General features: G+C 37.8%; 1 protein-coding gene across 7 annotated transcripts in view; it reads left to right on the forward strand.

Moving 5' to 3' along the window:
- NUBPL (NUBP iron-sulfur cluster assembly factor, mitochondrial) overlaps positions 1–22,088 on the forward strand; it is a 324,405-nt gene that overhangs the window by 297,106 nt on the left and 5,211 nt on the right. For all 7 annotated transcript variants that reach the window (XM_072623391.1, XM_072623388.1, XM_072623390.1 and 4 more), the window contains one exon: positions 16,534–16,616. In XM_072623391.1, the coding sequence (XP_072479492.1) occupies positions 16,534–16,616 (83 nt within the window). The remainder of the gene's footprint in view (positions 1–16,533; positions 16,617–22,088) is intronic.

The raw sequence follows: 22,088 nt of genomic DNA on the forward strand, positions 1-22,088 counted from the left end.
AGAAGGAAAAGTGCCTTTAATTGTTGAGAGTTTCCCGGCAGCAAGAAAGACCACTCCATTCTCTCCCTCTGCCTCCTTTTTACCTTCAGAGGCTTACTGCTGGCTCCTAAAACTTCTTACCTTCTCAAGGCCTCCCCGACCAGGACAGAAGCTTGAACACAGAAGACTCAATCTGCAGGACCTCTCTACATCTTTGTATCAACTCTTGGACTGATAGCTTCTGAGCAAAAAATATCCTGGTTGGCCTCTTCCCCCAGATTAACTTGACTTAAGGCTCCAGTTGCTATGAGGTGAAGGATATTAAAACCAGGTTCTTGTGAGTCAGGGTTAGAAGAATCCTTTCTCTGAGCTCATGTCCAAGACATGTGTTGGTCTTCCTGAGCCATTAGAATTGTAATTTTCTCTCTGAAAGTTTTGTTGACCCACCCTGAAAACAAAGGGGCCTGAGTGAGTCTTTAAATCTGCCAAGACATTAGAGTAGTTTCTTGCCTCATCAGTCCTCCCAAGAGTCTACTTTCAGTTATGCCAGCTAACTCAGGGAAGATCTTCCTTTAGAGAAGGGATTCTTAACCTGGGGGCCATGAACTTGGTTTTTTATTATTTCAATAATTATATTTCATATTGTTGATTTCCTTTGTAATCCTATATATTTTATTTTGTGTATTTAAAGACCAAATTCTGAGAAGGGTTCATAGCCTTTACCAGATTGCCAAAGGGGTCTATGACATGCAAAAAAGAACTGCTGCTCTAGAGCATAATTTCTTAGCTCTTCCCCAAGCTATAGGTTTTGTTTTGTTTTTTTATAGGACTTGGGAGTCAGGAAGACCTGAGTTAAAATTCTATCTTAAACATTTAATATCTGTGTGATCACATTCCAGTCACTTAACCACTCTCAGTCTCAGTTTCCTTATCTGTAAAATGGCCTGCTATGTATAGGGTGCTGTTTTCTCTTTTTGGTGCCAACCCAGAGATAAAAGACCAAACTTCCTCGAGGACTTTACCTTCTTCCAGGACAGAGCACACGAGCGCACATGTGTAGGGCTAAGGAAATACAAGGTAATCTGAGTAGAAAGAGAGTGTTAAAGGAAGCAATTAGGAAATACGTCACAGATGGCTGGGCACCAGAGTTGAATCTTGAGGGAAAATAAGACTATGAAAAGCAGAGATGCAAAGGGTTCACACTCCAGCTTCTACAAGTACGAAAAGAGAGGAGAAAGAATATTGAACTTATGAGTGAACAGTAAGTAATGCAGTCTGACTGGAACATAGAGTCTTTGAGATGTCATATGAAGATAGACTGAAAAGGTATTTTTTAGGTAGAGTGTAAGATTAAACCTTAAACTCACCACATCCAAAACTGAACTCATTAAAATCTTTCCTTCCAAAGCCTCCCTACTTCCTAATTTCCCTGTTACTGTTGAGGGCAGCACAATGCTCCCAATCCCCCAGACTCACAACCTATTTCTCATCCCCCTCATACAAAATCTTTTTCATGTTCAAAGCCCTTCATAGATTAGCTCTCTCCTATCCTTCCAGTCTTCTTACACCTTACTCCCTGCCATATACTTTGATCCAGTGACCTTGGCCTCCTTGTAGTTCCACAAACAAGACACTCCATCTCTGGGTTCTGGGCATTTTTTCTTGCTGTACTATATATCTAGAATGCTCTCTCTCCTCATCAAAGAGGTACAGACCTTTTGGCTTCCCTGACTTCCTTAAAGTCCCAAGTAAGATCCCATCTTCTGGGATCTTGGGGTTTGGGAGCTAGATTTTCTTCTCTTCCCTACTTATTTATTCTATCATTCCCCTCCCCCCCCAAATACAAGGACAGTTAACTCTTTTGTCCCATGTAGTTTCATTTATGATTTCTTGAAGTAAGGCTTTGATAAAGTTCATTGGGATTCAAATGGCTCTCCTTGACTATGCCTTAAACTCAAATCACTCTGGCTCTCACCAGTTGGCCCATCTAGCCCAAGCCCTTGGTCAATATTTGGGTTTTGATGGCTCAGAGTGAGTGTAAATAAAGATTGTTTCTATTCTGGCCAGAAACCCTGAGAATCTTCCCCTCCCAGACTGATTTTTTTTTTTTTTTTTTTTGGAGTAGGCAAACTAGGCCATCTTTTGCCTCATTTCTTCCCCAGCCTTAAGTCACTGAATCGCTGAATGGGTGTTGCCTCAGACAAATTGAGACTTGGGGAAAGACCTTAACCAGTCATCCTAATCTATATGTTGCCACTGGACTCAGATGACTCTGGAGTAGAGAGGGAGGCCAGTGACTTTACACAGCCCTGCTCACTTCAATCCAATTCACTTTCAAGTCAAGAAATCACTTTCCTCATGTCATTGGTCCTCTTCAGGAATGGAGGAGCAACAAAAAAATGCTTTCCATCTATCAACATGACAAGGTCCGACTTGTGCTTTAGTAAGATACTTTTGGTAGCTGTGTCAAAGATGTTCTAGAGGGGAGAGTCTGGATGCAGGGGAAAAAGTAAGAAGCTATCAGGGCAGCTAGGTGGTGCAGTGGATAGAGCATTGCCCTGGAGTCAGGAGGACCTAAGTTCCAATCCAGTTTCAGACACTTGACTAGCTGTGTGACCCTGGGCAGGTCACTTAACCCCCATTGCCCTTCCCCCTTCTTCCTAAAAAAAAGTTATTATTGTAATTTGGGCAGAAAGTGATGAGGGCTTTGACTAGGACTGTGACTGTGAGTAGGAAAACAGAAAAAGATGAGAGAGATGTTGTAGGAGTAGAATTACTAAGACTTGCAGAGCAGTTAGTTATGGGGGAAGATAGCATTGATGCTCATAACCCTAAACTCAGTGACTGAGGCCCCTTCACCAGATGCACAAGGTCTAGTGTTCTTTAGATCTCTATATAGCCTTTATTTACCCAAGTCTTTTCTGTCTTCCTAAGGGCTTGCATTACCAGGACAGATGATCAAAGAGATCTCCTTGAAAGCAGGCAGAGTGCCAGTTCTTAGGAACCTCTAGTGTCCAGCTGACCCTTCCTAGCTATTATGTGGTTTGTGGCTCTCAGTCTGCTTTGGTAGTACTCTATGGTTTTCTGATCCTGACCCTATCTTCTAAACATTCATTCAACCATAAGATCATGGCAGTTTGTGCATCCTATGCCTAGTCATCATTTATCCTGCTAAGTGGTTCTTTGCATTGAAATACTTCCTTAAACACTGAAGCCTCTCAACCCAAGATGGCTTCTATTTGGCAGATTTGTTTTCTAAGTCATTATAGACTACTTGCCCTGCCAAGAGCCAGCTTGACAGTAGCTGAAAGACAAGAAGCCTTGCCTTAAACTGTTGATATCTCCCTATAGGCACTCCCCTGTCTGAATAACTGTCTAATCCATGGTTCAGTCCCTTCCCATCTACCTTATCCACAGGCCTGTGGATAAGATTTTAGAACAGGCCTGTGCCTGCTTCTCTGGAATATGCATTAGGAACCATGGCAGGATCAGGAAGCAGCAACCACAACCCTGGAGATGCAGATCCTATGATCTCTCCAGGATGCTCCTACTGCATCGCAAGTCAAGCAGCCACCCTTCTCATTGCTGCAGCTGTTCACCCAGCTGGTGTGTTCCATTCATCAGACCATTTTAGGTTATAGTCTGTTTGATACTGCCAGGGTCCTACAGATTTTGAGTACCATGGTCCTGTGATTTCTGACAGAGTTACATCTTAGAGATAATACATGGATTCTTCCCTTGGGGTCTATGAACTTGGTAGTTTTAATAATTCATTAGGTGGAACCAACATAATTGGTTTTCTTTGTAATTCTATGTATTTTATTTTGTACGTTTAAAAAATGTTATGCTGAAAAAGAGGTCCTGAGGCTTCTGTAACACACACAAAGCTTTAATATCTGTGGACTGAGAATATATGGACTGTCTATAATGAACCTAACCTAACCTAATGAACCTAACCTAACTAACCTCACAGAGGCCCTTTAAGGTCCATTTAATGCACTTCCGTGAATGCAACACAGCCTAAAATTTCCTGAGGATACACAAATACAGGGAAACAAACCAAGGAAGCAAACATCCAGAATCACATGATGTAACTGCCTTTTTTATGAAAAGCTTCTCCTGCTCATCTTCCCTCAGTTCTCCCTCTTGATCCCTAGTCTCTGCTACTGCATTTTAATGGACCAGTGTAGATACCAGCTTAGGGGTTCTGGTCTCCCAGCCTGTGACCTAGGCAGGTTATTTAATCTTTCCGCCAAAGATTCCTCAAATGTAAGATGCTGATACTGGATCTCACAAGGTTGTTGGGAAGCTCAGACTAGTTACATATGTAAAGAGCTTGGTCAATTTTAAAATACTATATGATGTTAGTTACATTATGTTATTATTATTTTTAATATGCTGCCTCTTGTTATCCTCTGAATGAGAGAAGCTGATGTCTTTCGGGTTCTTAACAACAACTGCTGCCTTCTTGCCTCATAGATCAACTTCCCTACTTCCCTGATAGTGATAATAAAGGGAAAGATTTCAAGGGGAAGGGGGCACCAGCATTGTCGGCATAGGAAATGGTGTGTGCAGGGGGGCGTGTGTGGTGGAAGAGCTTAGAAAATTTATAGGGAATGATGAGCAGTCCAGTGTGACTGGAGCCTTAGATTACTGCGAAACAAGGCTGAAAAGATTGAGAGGATGGTCCCAGATTCTAAAGAACTTTAAATGCCAGACTAAGAAATTGAGACCTAATTGAACAGAGAATAGGGAGTAATTGAAGGTTTAAAGGAGGAATGATAAGGCTAGATTGGCTCATAAGAAAGATTAGTCTGTCAGTGTAAAAGATGGATTGGAGTGGGGGGGGGGGGTAATAAGATTGGCTGAGAGTCTGTTACAGTAGGTCAGGCTGTGGAAGTGAGGGCCTGGATTGTAAGGATGGTGACCTGATAGAGAAGGGTACACTTATCTCTTCCACATAGCAATTTTCCCCATCGAAGTTTCAGTATGTTGTCGGTTGGCATAAGAAATTAGATGGGAATTTTGGGGAGTTTTGCAGAAGCCCCAGACGACGTACAAAGCGCAGTTGCTGACACAGAAAAAATTTAGAAACTCAGAAATGTATAAAATGTAAAATAATATAGCCTGTGACAAAACACTTAACCTAAATTTTACAATTAGGAACTGTAAACACCCTATAAAAGAAAAAGAAAAAAAATTTAGACTTCTTCTGTGGTATGAAGGGAGGGTCAAAAAATTTTACATAGATTTTCTAGATTGCATGGGGTGTCACGACATCACCTCCTCTCCCCATCCCACTCCCCATGATGTGTAAGGGATAACTGTAGATAAAAGAACTTCCCAGGATTGTCATGAGGATCAGGTGAGTTAATAAGCATGTAAAGAGCATTGTAAACCTTTAAGTACTGCATAAATTTCTTAATTTCTATGTCAAATATTATTATTTACACATTAAACATAATATTCTTCTTCCTTTTGATTTTTATGAGACTTTCTCCTTGTTTCTTCAAATAGTCCATTACCCTACACATCATCCTTAGTCACTTCATTTTTTGTCCTTTTCCTTCTTCATCAATGCAGCTGATTTTTCAGAATGTCATATTCTAACTGTGCTTTTTAACGTATTTATCATAGTGATATGTCCTGGCACTGAAGCCTTCTTCTATGACAGAAAAGACAGCCCTGCCTCCTATCTCATCTACCACATTCTTTTAGAGTCCCTAGACTCATTTTTCCTTTGATCCATTGCTTCCATTTGTTTCAGCTAATTCACTCCAAATATCAAAATTACTATTAAATAATGTTGTTTTTTAAAATAAAGATTCCCCCTGGTCCCTCAGAAAAAAAAAAAATCCCATTGAATGCTTTTATAGTGAAAGTTTGCCACATTTTTCATAGTAATTGCTTTTTATTGAAGAAGATAATTTTTTTTTATTTCAAGCTAAACTTTGATATTCTTTATATTAGTTATTTTTGAGATAGTTAAACCAGAAAAAGAAAATGGTCCTAGATAATTATTTCTTGGGAAAATATCTTAGAAAACCTGGCTTTCTTTGAAGCTCACCCCATACTCCATTTCTTTAGGAAACCCTTCCTTGATGGGTAACAGTAGTCTCTTTCTTCTCAAAATTGATCTCAGGGATCATATGTAAAAGCCCATGTTTACACTTTGAAAGCCCGTCCCAATCTTGTCCCAACCTATCTTTCCAGCCTTATAATTGCTTCCTCTCTTACACTTTGCACTCTAGCCATTACACACATCACTCTCAATCTTTTCTTCATGGTTTTGCACTCCTTAACCCATGTAGAAGCCTGGAATGCCCTCTCTCCTTATCTCTGCCTCATAGAACCAAGCTCTGTCTTCCCTTTGAGACCCAGATCAAGCACCACGAAGGCTTCTTTCTCATGAAACATGTCTCAGTTTCTTCTGCTTCTAGTGCCTCCTTTCTCATACTGCCTTGTGCTTTATTATTTTCTGTTTATTTGTAACTTCTTTATTTTATTCTGAATATCCTTATACATTTTTTGTTCTTTTCCCAGTCAGAATGTAGATTGTGAGACTCAGGATTGTTTCATTCTATATATTGATATACTCAGTGCTTAGCACAGTGCTTGGCATAAAATAGATGTTGAATAAATATCTGCTGACTGAAATTAGCAAGTGTCTTAATGAGTTTACGTGATGTATTTTCCCAGTAGACTATAATGGCTGAGGGCAATTTTTTTTTTCATTTTATATTTCTTCTTATTTTTCTTTCAAGCGCTCACCCCCCCCCCCATATGACACATTGCCTTCCATGTAGTAGGTATTTAACAAATATTTGTTGAATTGGGAGATCTTACAGTTTGTTTTTGGATAGTTAAGTCTCATTACAGGATTTTGAGGGCTTGTAATATAGTGGAAGGAGTACTAGGTTTGACTATAGAAAACCTGGATTTATGGTCCAGCTCTTCTGCTTGTTAGCTAATGCTCTTGTGAGAGTCAAGACATTGCTGAATCTGTTACCTCACCTGTGAAACAAATGAAGATAAAACATTTATTAAGTACTTGCTATACGCTAAGTGCTGGGGATACAAACACAAAAGTGAGACAGCCCCTGCCTTTGAGGACATACGGTGGCCAGGGGAGAGCGTTTAAGTCTAGGATGTCACTGGGTTAAGGATGACAACATGGAGTTCCTTTCCAGAGGCAATGATAATATTGATATGATGAGAGTTTTCAGAGAAAGAAGTGGGAAGGAGAGGAGGTGGGCATGGGGCAAGGTGGCACTCAGGGAGTTTGGTGGCTGAGCTCCTCTTTGACATGGTCTCTGGAGGTCCAGCGTGGATGGCGGAACAGCAGCCGCATCATGATGGAAATGATCAGAGCAGAGATGAGGCTGAAGGGTCCCAAGGCGTACAGAGACGATGATGATGTTGAATTAGAGGGTAATCCGTATTCAGCATGCGGCACTATAGAAAGTTGAGATTCTTTAAAAATGGTTTCTTTCACTGTGATGGTCCCACAGTGATTTTTTTTAGGCTCAGGATAAGCTGCTTTGTGATGTCCTAGAGATTATTGAAGCCTCGGTATCTTATACTTTACTTTTCTCCTTGCGCTTGATGATGATGATGTATTTTTGTAGCATTTTAAGATTTGCAAATAACCTTATAAATATTATGTCATTTTTGGTAGGTGCTATTATCCCTAGGGATTTTTATATTATTGAGAAAACTGAGGTAGATAGAGGCTAAGTGACTCACCCAACTAGTAAGAGCCTAAGACTAGATTTGAACTCAAGTCAGGCCCTCTATCCACTGCACCACCTGGTAATCCAGGTACGTCAACCCATTCACTGTTTATCTCACAGGATTCTTTATCTTCTCCTGCCATGCATTTGCACTGGCAGTCTTTTCCCTGTGCCTGGAATGATTTCCCTGTGTACCTCTTAATTTCTAACTTCTCTGACTTCTTTTAAGACTCCATTTAAATCCTACTTTCTTTCGCAGGCCTTTCTGAGTTCCTCCTCCAGCTATTTCCCTCTGTGATTACCGTCCATTTACATTGTATGTAACTTGTCTTCCTTATTAGAATGTGAGCTCCTTGAGAGTAGCAGGGTCTATGTTTTTAACTTTATCTGTGTCCTTGTTACTTAATCGTAGTGACTGGCACATAGGACTTGCTCAGTAAATGCTTGATGACTTGACTTACAGTGCTGTTCTCGAAGGGGGGAGGCAAGGTCTTCCTTGAATTAGTTTGTTTTCCTCTACTCTACTGGGACGTTATTGTTGGTTGTGCAAATGAAGAGACTTTATCTCTGTATAATGTTTTCTATGATGCTACAGATTGCCATAAAAATCTAAGCACTTTGGTACCCTGTCTGCTAATAATAATTCTCAAAAAAATGTAATGGAATTCTAAATGATTTTCCTTAGTAATGGCTTTCTGTTTTCCCTGTATTACAGTTCCCAAATGAGTTTTAAGGCAGTCCAGAGAATATTTAACTATGAGAGTGAATGAGGAATTCACTATACAGCTAGCATTTAATTAAATCAGTGGGTTACTTAATAATGCATTTTGTCATCTGGCAATTAAATATTTAAGTGATATTTGAAACATTGATTAAAATCTCCTGCTAGCATCTCAGAAAATCAACATATCCAAAACAGAAATTGTCTTGTTTCCCCCTTAACCAACAACTCCTGATTTTTCAATTTCTGTTGATAGTACCATCACCTTTCTTGTCTTCTAAGTTCCAAGCCCCAGGGTCATCTCTAACTCCTTCTGCATCACCACATGAGTTCATTTAGTTATAAAGTCCTGTGGATTCTTTTGAAATCTCTCTCAAATCTGTCCCCTCTTTTCCATTCCTAATTTAATACACAGATAGAACTGAGAAAGCCTGAAGGAATTAACAATTAGCCTGTCTCTAGGACTATTTTTCTCAAATATCAGCTGTCTCAAACGAAAGACTAGTCAATCCATGGTTGATTTCTCGACCTGAGGTATTGGTCTTTTTTATTTTTAGTAAAGATGGAGCCAGTATATTTTAGGAGCTAGACATGAAGAAGTCAAAGCTTAGACTGAATTGAAAGCTTAGGTGCTTGGCTTATTTTCATTCCCCAGGGTTACTCATGAGAAGGACGAGTGTTTTCTTATGTTCAAGTGAAAATCAAATATTCTCTAGGTAGCTGTTGTGTACAAAGTATTGTGCTAGGATGTGGGAGTACAAAACTTAAATAAAGCACAGCCTGCCTGCCCTCAAGGAGCTTACAGTCTCTATAGGGAGGATCAGACACAAATAGCAAATATAATACAAAGAAGCATGGGATATGCATGTGAGAGATTTAGTCAAAGTGCTGGGAAGAATTTGAAGAGGGAGAGATGGCTTTTCCTTGTAGAGATCCAAAGAAGGTGATTGGTTGGCACCTACTGGGTTGGGCCTTGAAGGAAGGGAAGGATTCAAGTAGAGACAGTTTGGGGCTGAAAAATTCTAAGAATATTTGACCAACTTACCTATAAAATAGCAAGTATGGATCCAGTACGTCTGATGTGGAGTATCCTGCTGAGCCCAGTATAAAGAGTTAGCTGAAAATTCTTCCACAAGGAAGTGACTGAACAGACCTGTTGGATGGGATTATTTCCTGTTGCCCATCTAAATGTTGAAGAATGTCTACCAGGTACAAAGATTTTATTTTTGTATAATTAATGTTAAGCTGTTCTTTCTGACAATAAATAGATAGCCAAGAGGCTCAGCTACCTACTTTTGTAAATCTGCTCCCACTTAGAGATAATAAAACCATTTGATCCTATTTGCTATAGCCGCAAGTTACATCCAGTTCATCTAAAGGCTGGGCCAAATTATTAAAATATGTTTTTTTAAAAAGTGGAAGTATAACATATCTCTGCTCTATACCCTTTAGGACTGGAATTTAATTTTTCAGAAGACTCTTTCTACCCACTCTGATTTTAGCACTGTTATTAGTATATATTAAGAGACAGAGAAAAGCAGAATAGATTTTTAAAAACTTCTCAGAGAAAGTAAGACCTGAGTTCAAGTTTAACCTCAAATGTACACTAACTGTTACCATAGACAAATGACTTAACTTCTAGTGTCCCAGTCAATTAGAATATTTTCAGGATAGTTGCCAATTTACATAGATAGAAGAGTTTTCTCATTATTGTTGTCATTCAGTTGTGTCTGATATTTGGAGTTTGCATGGCAAAGATACGAGTGGTTTGCCATTTCTTTCTCCAGTTCATTTTACCGATGAAGAACCTTAAGCAAATAGGGTTAAGTGACTTGCCCAGGGTCACACAACTAGGAAGTATCTGAGGCCAAATTTGAACTCAGGTAGATGAATCTTCCCAACTTCAGACCTGGCACGCTATCCACTGTGCCACCTAGCTGTTTTTTCCTCACTGGGAGTTCCTCATACCAATAAAATAACATATCCGGACAAAAAAAATAATGTAAGATTTGAAGAAGTATAGATATGGATTTTTTAAAATACTGAATAAAATATTAGCGAAGAAGCTACAGTGAAATACCAAAAAAAAAACCCCAAACCCTGAAACATACACTGTACCAGGTTGTATTTATGTTAGAAATGCTGAGATGGTTCTATATTAAGAAAATAAAAACATAATAGACCATCTTACTAACAAAAGCCAGAAAAATGATATGATTTTATAGGTAGATAAAAAGGCTTTTAACAAAATGCAACACTCATTTACTTTTTTTTTTTTTTTTAGAAAGGAAAACATCCAGAAGCATAGAAATGAACCTTTCCTAGATATGGTAAAAGGTACATGTCTAAAACCAGGATCTTGCATTATCTGTAACTGAGCAATTTTTTAAAAGAATACTAATAAAATAGACATATCATTTGATAATTTGATGAAACAGGAGACTAAGTTGCCAAAATAAAAGATGTAAAAGGAAAATTCACAATGGATGAAGAGGAAATCAAGGAAAATATTAGAAACTATTATTCCTAAATATATGTCCCCAAATCCTAATAACTTAAATGAAATCAATGAATTTGTATAAAAACATGAAATAATAAGATTATCATGAAATACCAAGATTATCATAACAAGAAATAGAAAATTTAGATAATCCAGTCTCAGAAAAAGAAACTGAACAAGCCACAAATGGCCGTCCCAAGGGGGGAAAGTGAACTAGACAAATTTACAAGTGAATTCTAGCAAAAATTGGCTTCAATTTTATTTTTATTTTCAAATATAAGGAAATGTAGCATCCTACTAAAATTCTTCTGTGACACAAATATGATCCAGATACCTATTGAGAGAAAGAAACTAAATGCCAATATCTCTCAGGAGTACCATTGGGAAAATACTAAATAAAATATTAGCAAAGAGGTTACAGCAATATATTAAAGAAATTATATACTATGACCACTATTTCTACTGTCAGCTTTTACTATGAATTCAGTGTTGGTTCAGTGTAAATTAAACTGTAAATATAACAGATCGTGTTAATATTTTTTAAATTGCACAGTTGTTTTAATAGTTACAGGAAAAAGCTTTTGAGAAAATATAGCATCCTTTCATATTAAAAACACTAGAAAGTATAGGAATAGGTGGACCTTTTGTTAGTATGACGCACAATATAAGAGCTAACCTTTTATGTCTGTAATGGAGCAACACTTTCCAGACAGATCAAGGATGAAGTAAGGTCCGTTGTCACCATTATTATTATAGTTTTAGATATGATAGCAATTTTAATGACAAGAAAAAGAAATTAAGGGAAGAAACATAAACAAAGAAGAAATAAAGGCATCTGCAGTTTTGCAATTTATATGATGAGTTACTTAACTCTAGAGTATTAATGAAATGGAAAAATGAACAACTTCACCAAAACAGAAGGATAAGAAGACATCCACAAACATCATCAGTCTTTTTTTATGTTATCAACAAAACTCAGCAGAAGGAAATAGAAAAAGAAATTCCACTCAAAATAACTGTAGAATTTTATAACAAAACATTCTTTATAGAAATAAAGGAACATTTAAATAATTGTAGGGGAATTAATTCCCCTACAAGAACTACGAATAAATTACAGTCAGTTTTTACAGAAATAAAATAACAAATAGAAAGGAAGTAATTGCTCATCATTGACTATAAATATAATAAAAATGACAATACTATCTAAATCGCAGTAGAGATTCAATACCATGCCAATCAAACTACCAAAAGAATATTTTAGAAGACTAGACAAAATAATAATATTCATCTGAAAAAAAGATCAAAAATCTCAGGGAAATCTTGAAAAATGAATAAGGAGACTTGGCAGTACCAGCTAGATCTCAAACTATACTACAAAGCAGCAATCATCAAAATATTTGGTACCGATTTAAAAAAGTGTAAAAGTTAATCAGCGGCAAAGAATAGATAAATAAGATCCAAAAACAATTGAATTTATTAGTAGCATAGTATTCAGTGGACTCAAGGACACCAACTACTGAGATAAGGACTCCTTAATTGAAAAAACCAGCTGGACAATTGGAAAAAAAGTCTGGGAGAAATTAGATTTAGACCAGCATTTCATGCTATATCTCATAATAAGTCCCAAATGAATATATAACCTAAGTATAAAAGTCATATCATAAACAAATTAGAAGGGGAAGAAGAGAGATACCTTTCCTAACTATGAGTAGAGAGAGTTCTTGACTAGTGTAGAGGTAAGAGATGGCCATAAAAAATAAAATCAGTTTTGATTATGAAATCAAAAAGCTTTTACACACACAAAATCACTAGTTAGAATTATAAGGCAAATAGCTGAAGGAAAATATTTGTAGCATATTTCCCTGATGAAGGTCTGAAATATATGGGGACTTGATACAAATACACACAGACATATTCATGAAAGCAACATTCCTCAATAAATAAATGTCAGGTGATGGAAACAGAAAGTTTTCAATAGAAGAAATGCAGTTTATCAACAACAATATGAAAAAAATGCTATAAATTGCTAATAATAGAATACAAATTAAAACAGTTCTAAGGTTTCACCTCACACCTATCAGACTGGTAGAGATGACAAAAAAAAGAAAATGGTAATTATTACAGGGGCTGTAAGAGAACAGACACACAACTTACTGTTGATGAAACTATGAATTGATCCAGCCATTCTGGAAAGTAATTTAGAACTATAGTTAAACATCCACTAAACTACATATTCTTTGAATCGGTGATAGTACTACTGGGCCTATACCTATGCCCCCAGAGAGATCAAAGACAAAGGGAAAGGACGCAACGTCCAAAGATATTTATAGCTCAGTTGTGTTGTGGCAAATGGCAGAACAAGCGATGACATGAATCTAATGGAATATTGTTGTGCTTAAAAGAAATGAAGAAAGGAGCAGATTCCGTAATGCCTGGGAACGCTTGTATGAATGAGAAGAGCCAGAAGGACAGTTTACACAATGACACAATGCAAAACGTTAAATTTTAGAAACCAAGACAACTTTAAAAAGTTTAAAAAGCTTTAAAAAAAAGTTTAAAAAACGTTAAAAGACAAGAACTCTGATCAATGCAGTGACCAATCAGGAACTCAGAAAACTAATGGGGAAATATCTCTTTGCAGAAGAGACTAGACATATGGAATGAAGCAAACACTCACGGAATCTGTTTTTCTTGACTCTAGATTTTTATTATAAGGGAGGGCTTCGGATTTTGAGGGAAAGATTTGTGTTGGGGAACATGGATGTGTGGTGACAGTGATTTAAAAAAAAATGAAGAAAGAAAAAGAACAGAAGGCCACTCAGAAGGGGAAAGGACAAACAACACTTGATGATTTTAACATACATCATCATAATATTCTATGACATTCATATACCATGGTTTTTTTTAGCCATTTCCTAGGAATTAAGGTGCCCAATTTTTCCTATTTATTTCTGCAATTTGCCAGTAAGAAAGGTGACAAAATTTTGAGGGTATATTGGATTGTCTCCCCTTTTTGAAGTCTTCCTACACGTTGATCTAGTCTTGATTAAATGAAACTCATTAATTACGGAAAATATTTTGACAAAAATTGGAGCCCACCACAAGCTAAACCATTCTGATAGCAAGGCTTTTTTAATCACTCAGAACCTTTTTCATTTTCAGCTGATGGGTTATATTTTAGAATATAGGGAGTTATTATATATTTAAATGAAATAGGAAGGCCCTAGACTCTATCAAATGCAGATCATTATAGAATTTTGTAGCTGAGTGAACTAATTCCTTATCATAAATGGAGGTATATGCTTCTCTAATTCTTCCCTCTGAGGTTAATGTTCCCAGGTTTGGAAAAACCATCCCATCAGAGTTCGTGTCCTCAAGTTTGCATGTATTATTTTACTTATGGCTTGAGCCAATGCTGCCTTTCAGAATGTATTACAAAGATAAGTTGTTTGTAAAAATATTTGAACTCATTAAGTATGTGGGTGACTTCAGCTGAATTCTGTTCTTGCTAATTTTGCCAGGATTTTTGGGGAAGGGTAATTAATAGGGAGAGCATTCTGGCAAACATACAAACCCAGAGGTAGAGTGGTCAGTCCTTTGATTGCCTAGACACAGGGCCATTTACTATAAATTACACTGGCTTAAAATGTAATAACTATTTTTCAACTGTCTAGCACAATGCTAAGCACATATTAGATGCTTAGTAAATATTTGTTGATAGTTTAGTTGATCTGTTAGACAGATTCAATAACCTTTGCATAGATTCTGAATTATTTAAGTGCCCTAGTCAGTCAACACTGATTTCTACCCATGATCCTATTTACTCTATACCATGCTCTCAGCTTTTTAGCTTTATTTGTATGAGTTCTTGTTGGTTAGAACAAGAAAGAATAGAGGGCTGATTTTTATTTTTACATTTTACTTTTCATTAATAAAAGGGCTACAGTAGGATCATAAAATGTCAGAATTAAAAGAGAACTTGGAGTCATTAGTTCCAACTCCCTCATTTCATAGATGAGAAAACTGATATCCAAACGGATTAAGCCCAAAGTTGCATCTATCAGACTTGCGAAGTAGATCTCATTCCAACCCCAGAAATGCTAGTGTCTTTCCTCTGTTGACCGTCTCCAATGTATCTTATAAATTTTGTCTGTGCATAGCTATTTGCATGGTGTACACTCCTCAAGAACTGACTGCTGTCTTTGCCTTTCTTTATATCCCTAGTGTTTAGCATAGGACCTTGTTGTTCAGTCGTGTCTGAATCTGTGCCACAGCGTCTTCTCTGCAGAGATACTGCCATTTGCTTCTTCAGTATGTGCCAGGCCTAGAGGCCTGTGGGCTACCCGAGTCTTACCTTACCTCTATCAGAGGTCTTCGGCTGGCCAAACCGGATACTCGTATGAAGAGAAGAGACCTATCAGAGTCGAACAAGGGTTGAGCTTTATTCAGGGTTCTGGTTACAAGTGCAGGGGAAATTCTTCCTTAGGAGGGAGCGAAGAATCTCCCAAGGAGGCAAAGATCTTACAATAAGAGATTGGAAGTAGAAGTGTAACTGGGGAGAGAGGGGGAGGGAAGAGAGGAGAGAGGAAAAGCGGAGCCTTCTGTCCTCACACGTGGCCCCTCCGCCCAAGAGAACTTTCAGGCTTTCCTGACTCCAATTATGCTCTCCAGCCGCATAGTTTGCATCTGAATACCGTGCCTGTTAGGTAACAATGGGTGTGCCCAGATCCGGGACAATCTTGAGGGCGGGGAGAGCTCTCTCCCATCACGTTTCTCATGGGAAGAGGCGGAAATACACGAGATAGCTCGGTTCACCTCGATTCCCAGTCGTTTCCTGGGGGGCCTCATGAGAACTCTAAGATTTAGAAGTTCCCACCTTTACCCGCCCGAGACTGTCCACATGGAATTGAGCTTCCATCCCCAGCAAGTATGTCCCCATTTTACATATGAGGGACTGAGGCATATAGGGGTTAAGTGACTTGCCCGGATTCCACAGCTAGTAAGGGTCTGAGATTGGATTTGAATTCAGGTCCTCTTGACCTGGCACTGCCTCACTGACCTTAATAGGTACTCAATAAATGTTTAACAGGCAATACCTAGACAGGCTTAGTAGGCAATAGAGAGTAGGCTTCCTCTTCTTTTTCAAGGAGTCCATTGACCATCTACTAGTAATATTAAGAATATTTTATTCCCTTTTTTTTTTAACTTTTTGTTGCTAACTTTGAGAAATTTTCATTTTTTGTTTGGCAAGCATGCATATATCTTTGTATTATATGCAGAAGTGCCGTACAAATGACTTGGAAGACCTCCAACAAGAAAGAAAGCAAAGACCTTATCTTGTTATGATTGGCTGCCAAGTAGCTTTCATTTATATATGCACAATTATCATACCTACCCTCAAATGGAATAGTTTGGCCTTCAATTTTCATTTTAAATGCTCTTTCAGAGATTAAGCAGTTCAGGGGAGAGTCTGAACTTAAGATGATTTGAATTCAAGTAGCTTTAGGGCTTATTTCTTTTAGAAAGTCAAATAGAGAAATGCATCTATGAACCTTTTTAGTGTATTTATTAATATGTGGTGTCTTTTTTTCCTGCCCCAGGTGACATTCCATTACATCTTAATATAAGAGAGGCATCAGATTCAGGCCAACCTATTGTGTTTTCACAACCTCAAAGTCATGAGGTAAGTTATGCAAATTGTAAAAATGTACTTTTTTTTCTTTCTATCTGTAATTGGAGGAAGTTGGGTTTTTTTTAATGTTGAAGAAGACAATTGGGGAGCCTGGGTTAGTTTTCCTGAAGAATGAATCTAACATGGCAATGACTTAGAAGCAACTTGATATGAGGGAAAGAAAGCATAATGGACTCCTAATCATGAAACCCTTGTTCTACCTGTTTAACCTTAAACAAGTCACTTAATCTCTGGCTCTGGATTCCTTCAACTCCACAGTGAAGAGATGGCTCTAGATAGCAGTGAGTCTCTCCAGCTCCAAAGCATGACTTGTCTCTTGGGAAGCGGTCATCCCAGCACTTGCTCTGAACAAACTCAGATCGAAGGACCCAATCAAGGGCTTATTTGCCCAAGAAAAAAAAGTTGCAATTCATCAGACAACCAGTTTCTAGTTTAATAATATCTTTGACTGCCAAACATCATTTAGTTCCCATCCTTTTTTGTATGTGAAGTATGGGCTGCTTGATAGGGACAGATTTAATGTTCTCCTTACTCTCAGTGACTTTGAAAACGCTAAGTTTGGTGTGAGAAATTTTACAAACCGGTAGCATTGGCACTTCTAGTGCGTTGACCTTAATATGATTTTGAAGAGAAGTAAAGAAGCAAAATATTAGTACCTCGCTTATTCAGCATCACTTAAGAATGTAAATTTCACACAAATGGATTTTCCAAGTTATCTTTTTGAGCACAAAAATTTTCTATTTTAGCCATTTCTGATGGAATTCTTTCCAACATATATTGTGTGCTCCTGTGGCTTCTTAAACAATGTGTATGAAACCCAATGTAACCTTTTCTTGAGTCGCAAGGTTACCGTTATGAATGTCAAGTATTATACCACTCTGTAACACAGCAGTTCCCTTAAGGGCCATTGACACAAGTAAGGCTGGTTGTTTCTATATTAAATGGCCTCTTGAGTCTTCTTTTTAAAGTCTTTCAGACTTTTTTCTGAAACTCAAATCGTCAGCTACCATTCTCAGTGCTGTTTGTGCACGTGATTCTAGCAGCCACTTTTCCCATCTAATTTGCTGCTTTTAATAAATGGTAGAATAGGAAACCAACACTGTTAAGCTTGATAGAATCATGTGTAAAATAACTAAGTAGCTGCTGAGTGAAGTCTCCAGAAGCTCCACTATTAGTAAGATACAAGCTTTGTGTCATCTGTTTTAGCTGCTTTAAGGCCATACACATAATTCTGATTCATAGCAGTTATTTCAAGATGGTTACAATCCCTGGAATCCACTATGTTTAGTATAGTGGGGTGGGAAGTGGAAGTTATTATATGTTGTCTTCTCCATAAGTATATGTGTCTGTTTATAGCAAATATTTAGAAAAACTAAAATATTTCTCAACATTTTCTAATAATCTTTAGAAAAAACATTTTCTATCATAATTAAATATTCTGAAACCAATACAGATGTACCTTGGTTTATGCAGTAGATGTGTTCTTAAAAAACTGTATGTAAATTAAATTTTTCCTAAATCAGTGCTTTTTGGGGGGCTTGACTTGCCAAGGACGTGGCAATTCAGGCAATGACTGTAACTGTGTAACATGATGAAGGGGAAAAGGACAACTACTCAGGAATAATTTAACTTAAAAATCAAGTCACAAGATTGATGGGATCAGTAGTAAAATGGCAGGCTGTTGCATGTTCAAATTTGATTTAATTTCCTTGTACCTGAAAGGGATTGTCAACTCTGTTAAGTGACATTTGTAAAGACCCTGGTGTAAAGGCATAGACAGATATCTGTCTTAAATAGCAGCACCATAGTTATCTTGGTATGTACACATAAAAATAACATTAAAAATATACAAAGTAAATGCCAAGTGATTTCTAGGGTTGAATAGTGAATGTTGGATCCAGCAAATAGGCCAGTTTGCCTACACTATAGAATCACCTAAAGGGTAATAGTGTATAATATGCTTAGAAAGTAGGTTGGAACCTAACTAGAAGGGGATTTAAATTTGATCTCATTAGCAACTGGGAGCCACTAGATCTTTCTGAGCAGGAAGGGGACACAGTGGGACATGTTTTAGGAAAATCACATTGACAGGCATATGAATGATGGATTAGATGGAGGAGAGACTTGAGGCAGGTAAATCAGTTAATAGGATATTTAAATGGTTGAGGCTAGAGGTTATGGAGATCTGAACAAGGTGGTGGCAGTGGAAGTGGAGAGAAGGGGGAAGCTTGGAAAGACATTGTGAAGGTAGAAACAAATGGCAGATGAGGAAGAAAAAAGAGTTAAAGATGTCTCTAGGTTGTGAACTTGGGTCACTTTGGAAGGACCGTGGACTTGGACAAAAGTAAGGAAGTTAAGAGTGGATGACGTTTTATTTTTGATATGTTGAGTTTAAGGTATCTGTATGGAGATGTTCAGCAGGAAGTTGGAAATACTAGGCTAGAGTTTATGATCTCACCTGACCAAGGTTCACTTCTGCCATTTGTTAACCAGTGACTGTGGGCAAGTTCTATTACCTCTTTGAGTCTCACGTTTCCACCTCAAAATGTGGAAGATGCTTATCTGTGACCTTGAACAAGTTATTTAACTTCTCAGGGACTGAGTTTCTTTATCTGCCAAAAAAGGAGGGAGGATTTCTTAGTGTTTGGTAAAATAGCAAGGGTTACATATAGCCACACTGGCACCTCAGGAATTGTAAGTGGAACCGAATGAAAATATAACTACAGTGATGTAAAGAAACCTGTCTCATTCACTTTGTAACTGTTGTACTCTTAAGGACGTTTCCAACTATTGTCTATAAAAGCTACTTTTGAAAAAACAGGTCTGTATGTCCAGCTAAAATTCCACTTCCTAGATCTTCCTGCTATGAAGAAGGGATGTGAGCCCCAACTCCCAATTAACATACAAATTTATAATAAAACATAGTAACTCTGAAAGTGCCCATATTTGATGTGCTGACTCTTTGGGTGGCTTCCCCACTCACCATAATTTGAGGGGTATCTCCTTCCATTCATGCAGGTAAATTTTTTAGAAGTAATTTAAACTCAGAATTATTGAATGGCATTCATGGGGCCAGAATATGCCTGAATGGATGGAGCTCTAGCCACAGATCTGTTGTCTGAACTCTTCAAGAGAGTACAGTACTTCATTAGGTGGAGGTATGTTGGTCATTGATGGTCATTATCACTTTTTCCCCTCTAGAGTTGTCAGATGAAAAAAACTTTTCAGAGACAAGTATTCTCTCAGTAGCGTATCACTAACATGCCTTTATGTAACCACTTATGGTTTTAAGGCACACATTATCTCGGTTATGCAGTGTATAGTGTTGGACTTGGAGTCAGGAAGACCCAAATTCAAAACCTACTTTATACGTTTACTAACTGTGACCCTGGGCAAGTCATTTAACCTGTCTGCCTCAGTTTCTTTATCTGTAAAATGGGGATAATAACCTATGTCCTAGGGTTATTTTGAGGATAAAATGAGATAATGTTTGAAAAGCTTTTTGCAACCTTTAGAGCACTATGTAAATGCTAGCTGTTATTATCCTCACTGTCATCACCATCATCATCTCACTTAATCCTCACAGCAACCCTGTGAGGTAGTACAAGTGTTATTATTCCCTTTTACAGTTGAAGAAATTGAGGCTTTGGGAAGGTAGAGTAACTTGCCCTGTATTATATGGGCGATAAATACTGAAACTGGGACTCAAACCCAGATCTTTTCCCTCTAAGTTAAGTGCTTGACCCCAGAGGTGTCAAACACATATCCTGTGGCAGGCATGTCACCCAAATGAGATTAAAAGTGTAATTGGGAAATATTTAACAAAATAAATAAAAAGACAGTAGAACACAAATAATGGTGATTTGTAGTTTTCTAAGTCAGTATGAAGCCCTCATGTAGGTTTAGTGACTTCTGTTTCTACTTGATTTTGATACCACTTCGTTACATGACATCAGCTTAGGGCAGCTAGACGGAATAGTAGATGGAGTCAGGAGGACCTGAGGTCAAATCCACCTCACAGACTTACTAGCTGTGTGACCCTGGGAAAGTCACTTAACCCTGATTTCCTCAAAAATAAGAAATAAAAAGTTGTATGACACTAACTTGCCTTTCTGCTCCATCACTGGACTCTGAAGCACAAAATCAGTTTTCCTTGTTCCTACTTTTCACTTCTATGCAGAGATATACAGCATAATAAATAATAGTGAAATAGAATCTATCAAGTTAGTTGCTAATTTTCAATGGATTGCAGGCTGACTATTATCTTCTTTCCTTCTTAGGGATTTATATACAGGAGCTGCCATAGGCAAAATTATAAAACAGGCAAGGTTTGTCTTACTGGACATACCCTTTCACTCTCTTTCTTATCCACTGCACTCAAATCCCAGGGCTCTCATTCTCTGCTCATAAGCTCATTTATGCTAAGTCAATAGGAACTTGATGTGAACCCTTCCCTGCCCCAGTATTTGCAGTTTTAAAAAACATTATATGCAGAGGGTAATAATATTGACCCCTTTTTATCTGTAAGTAGTGAAATTTAGGGCATCTGTACAGAATTTATTTGGGAAGGAGGGTTTCCCCCAATCATCCTGTGTAGGCTAGGAGCTATTCTGACCAAGGTTAAAAATCAAACCTGTCTGTGTGCATGTCTGGGGACAGTATGGGGAAGGAAGGTTGTTGATGCTAACAGTTATCCCCTAGAATTACAAGTAAATAAAATTTGGAATATGAGGGCTAATTTCAAGCACAGCCGAAGCCCACAGTAGGGGAGGATAAGAGTGGTACCCTCCCAAGAGCCAGGGCTTAACAGCTTGTCACATGCCACTGTAATTACAAGCAGTGTTGATTCCATCAAAAACCATTTTTGTCTTTGGTGGGGGTAAGGAAGGAATAGATTCACCCATGTACTGCTGGTTAAATTTATAGTTTTATTCTTTTTTAATAAGGAAAAATTGTACCACTTGCTTTCTGAAAGATGAATTGTAAGATACTCCTCATAGAGATTGCCAAATACAAAAGGAAAATTCATTAAACTGTAATTTCGAAATCATGACTATATAATATTAATATGAAAATGACTGTGGATGATGAATGAGAAGTCTAACTCCTTGGAGGGAGGGGAAAACACAGACAGAAAGCCCATAAAACTCTTGCATTTTTTCCCTTACAATCCACCTTCTGTTGCTTGGTAATGATAAAGCAAACAAGTTGAATCCAGCTGTATTATCTGAGTTTACAGATGGCACATTCAACAGATCACACCGGCTGAAGGGTAGATCACTATATGGGTAGAAAGGAGGGAGTAGCAGTGGTTTCAGAAATCTCAATTTAGACCTTTTAACATATGTTGTTGCCACTTTGTTAATTCTAGATTTTTTTTAAAAGGATTTTCACATAACCATTCCACAAGGGATGGGTCATGGTGGGCCTTGGTCATAGTAGCTTGTAAATTCTTCTATTACA

This window comes from Notamacropus eugenii, chromosome 7 (assembly GCF_028372415.1).
Source record: "Notamacropus eugenii isolate mMacEug1 chromosome 7, mMacEug1.pri_v2, whole genome shotgun sequence".
NCBI classification, from domain to species: Eukaryota; Metazoa; Chordata; class Mammalia; order Diprotodontia; family Macropodidae; genus Notamacropus; species Notamacropus eugenii.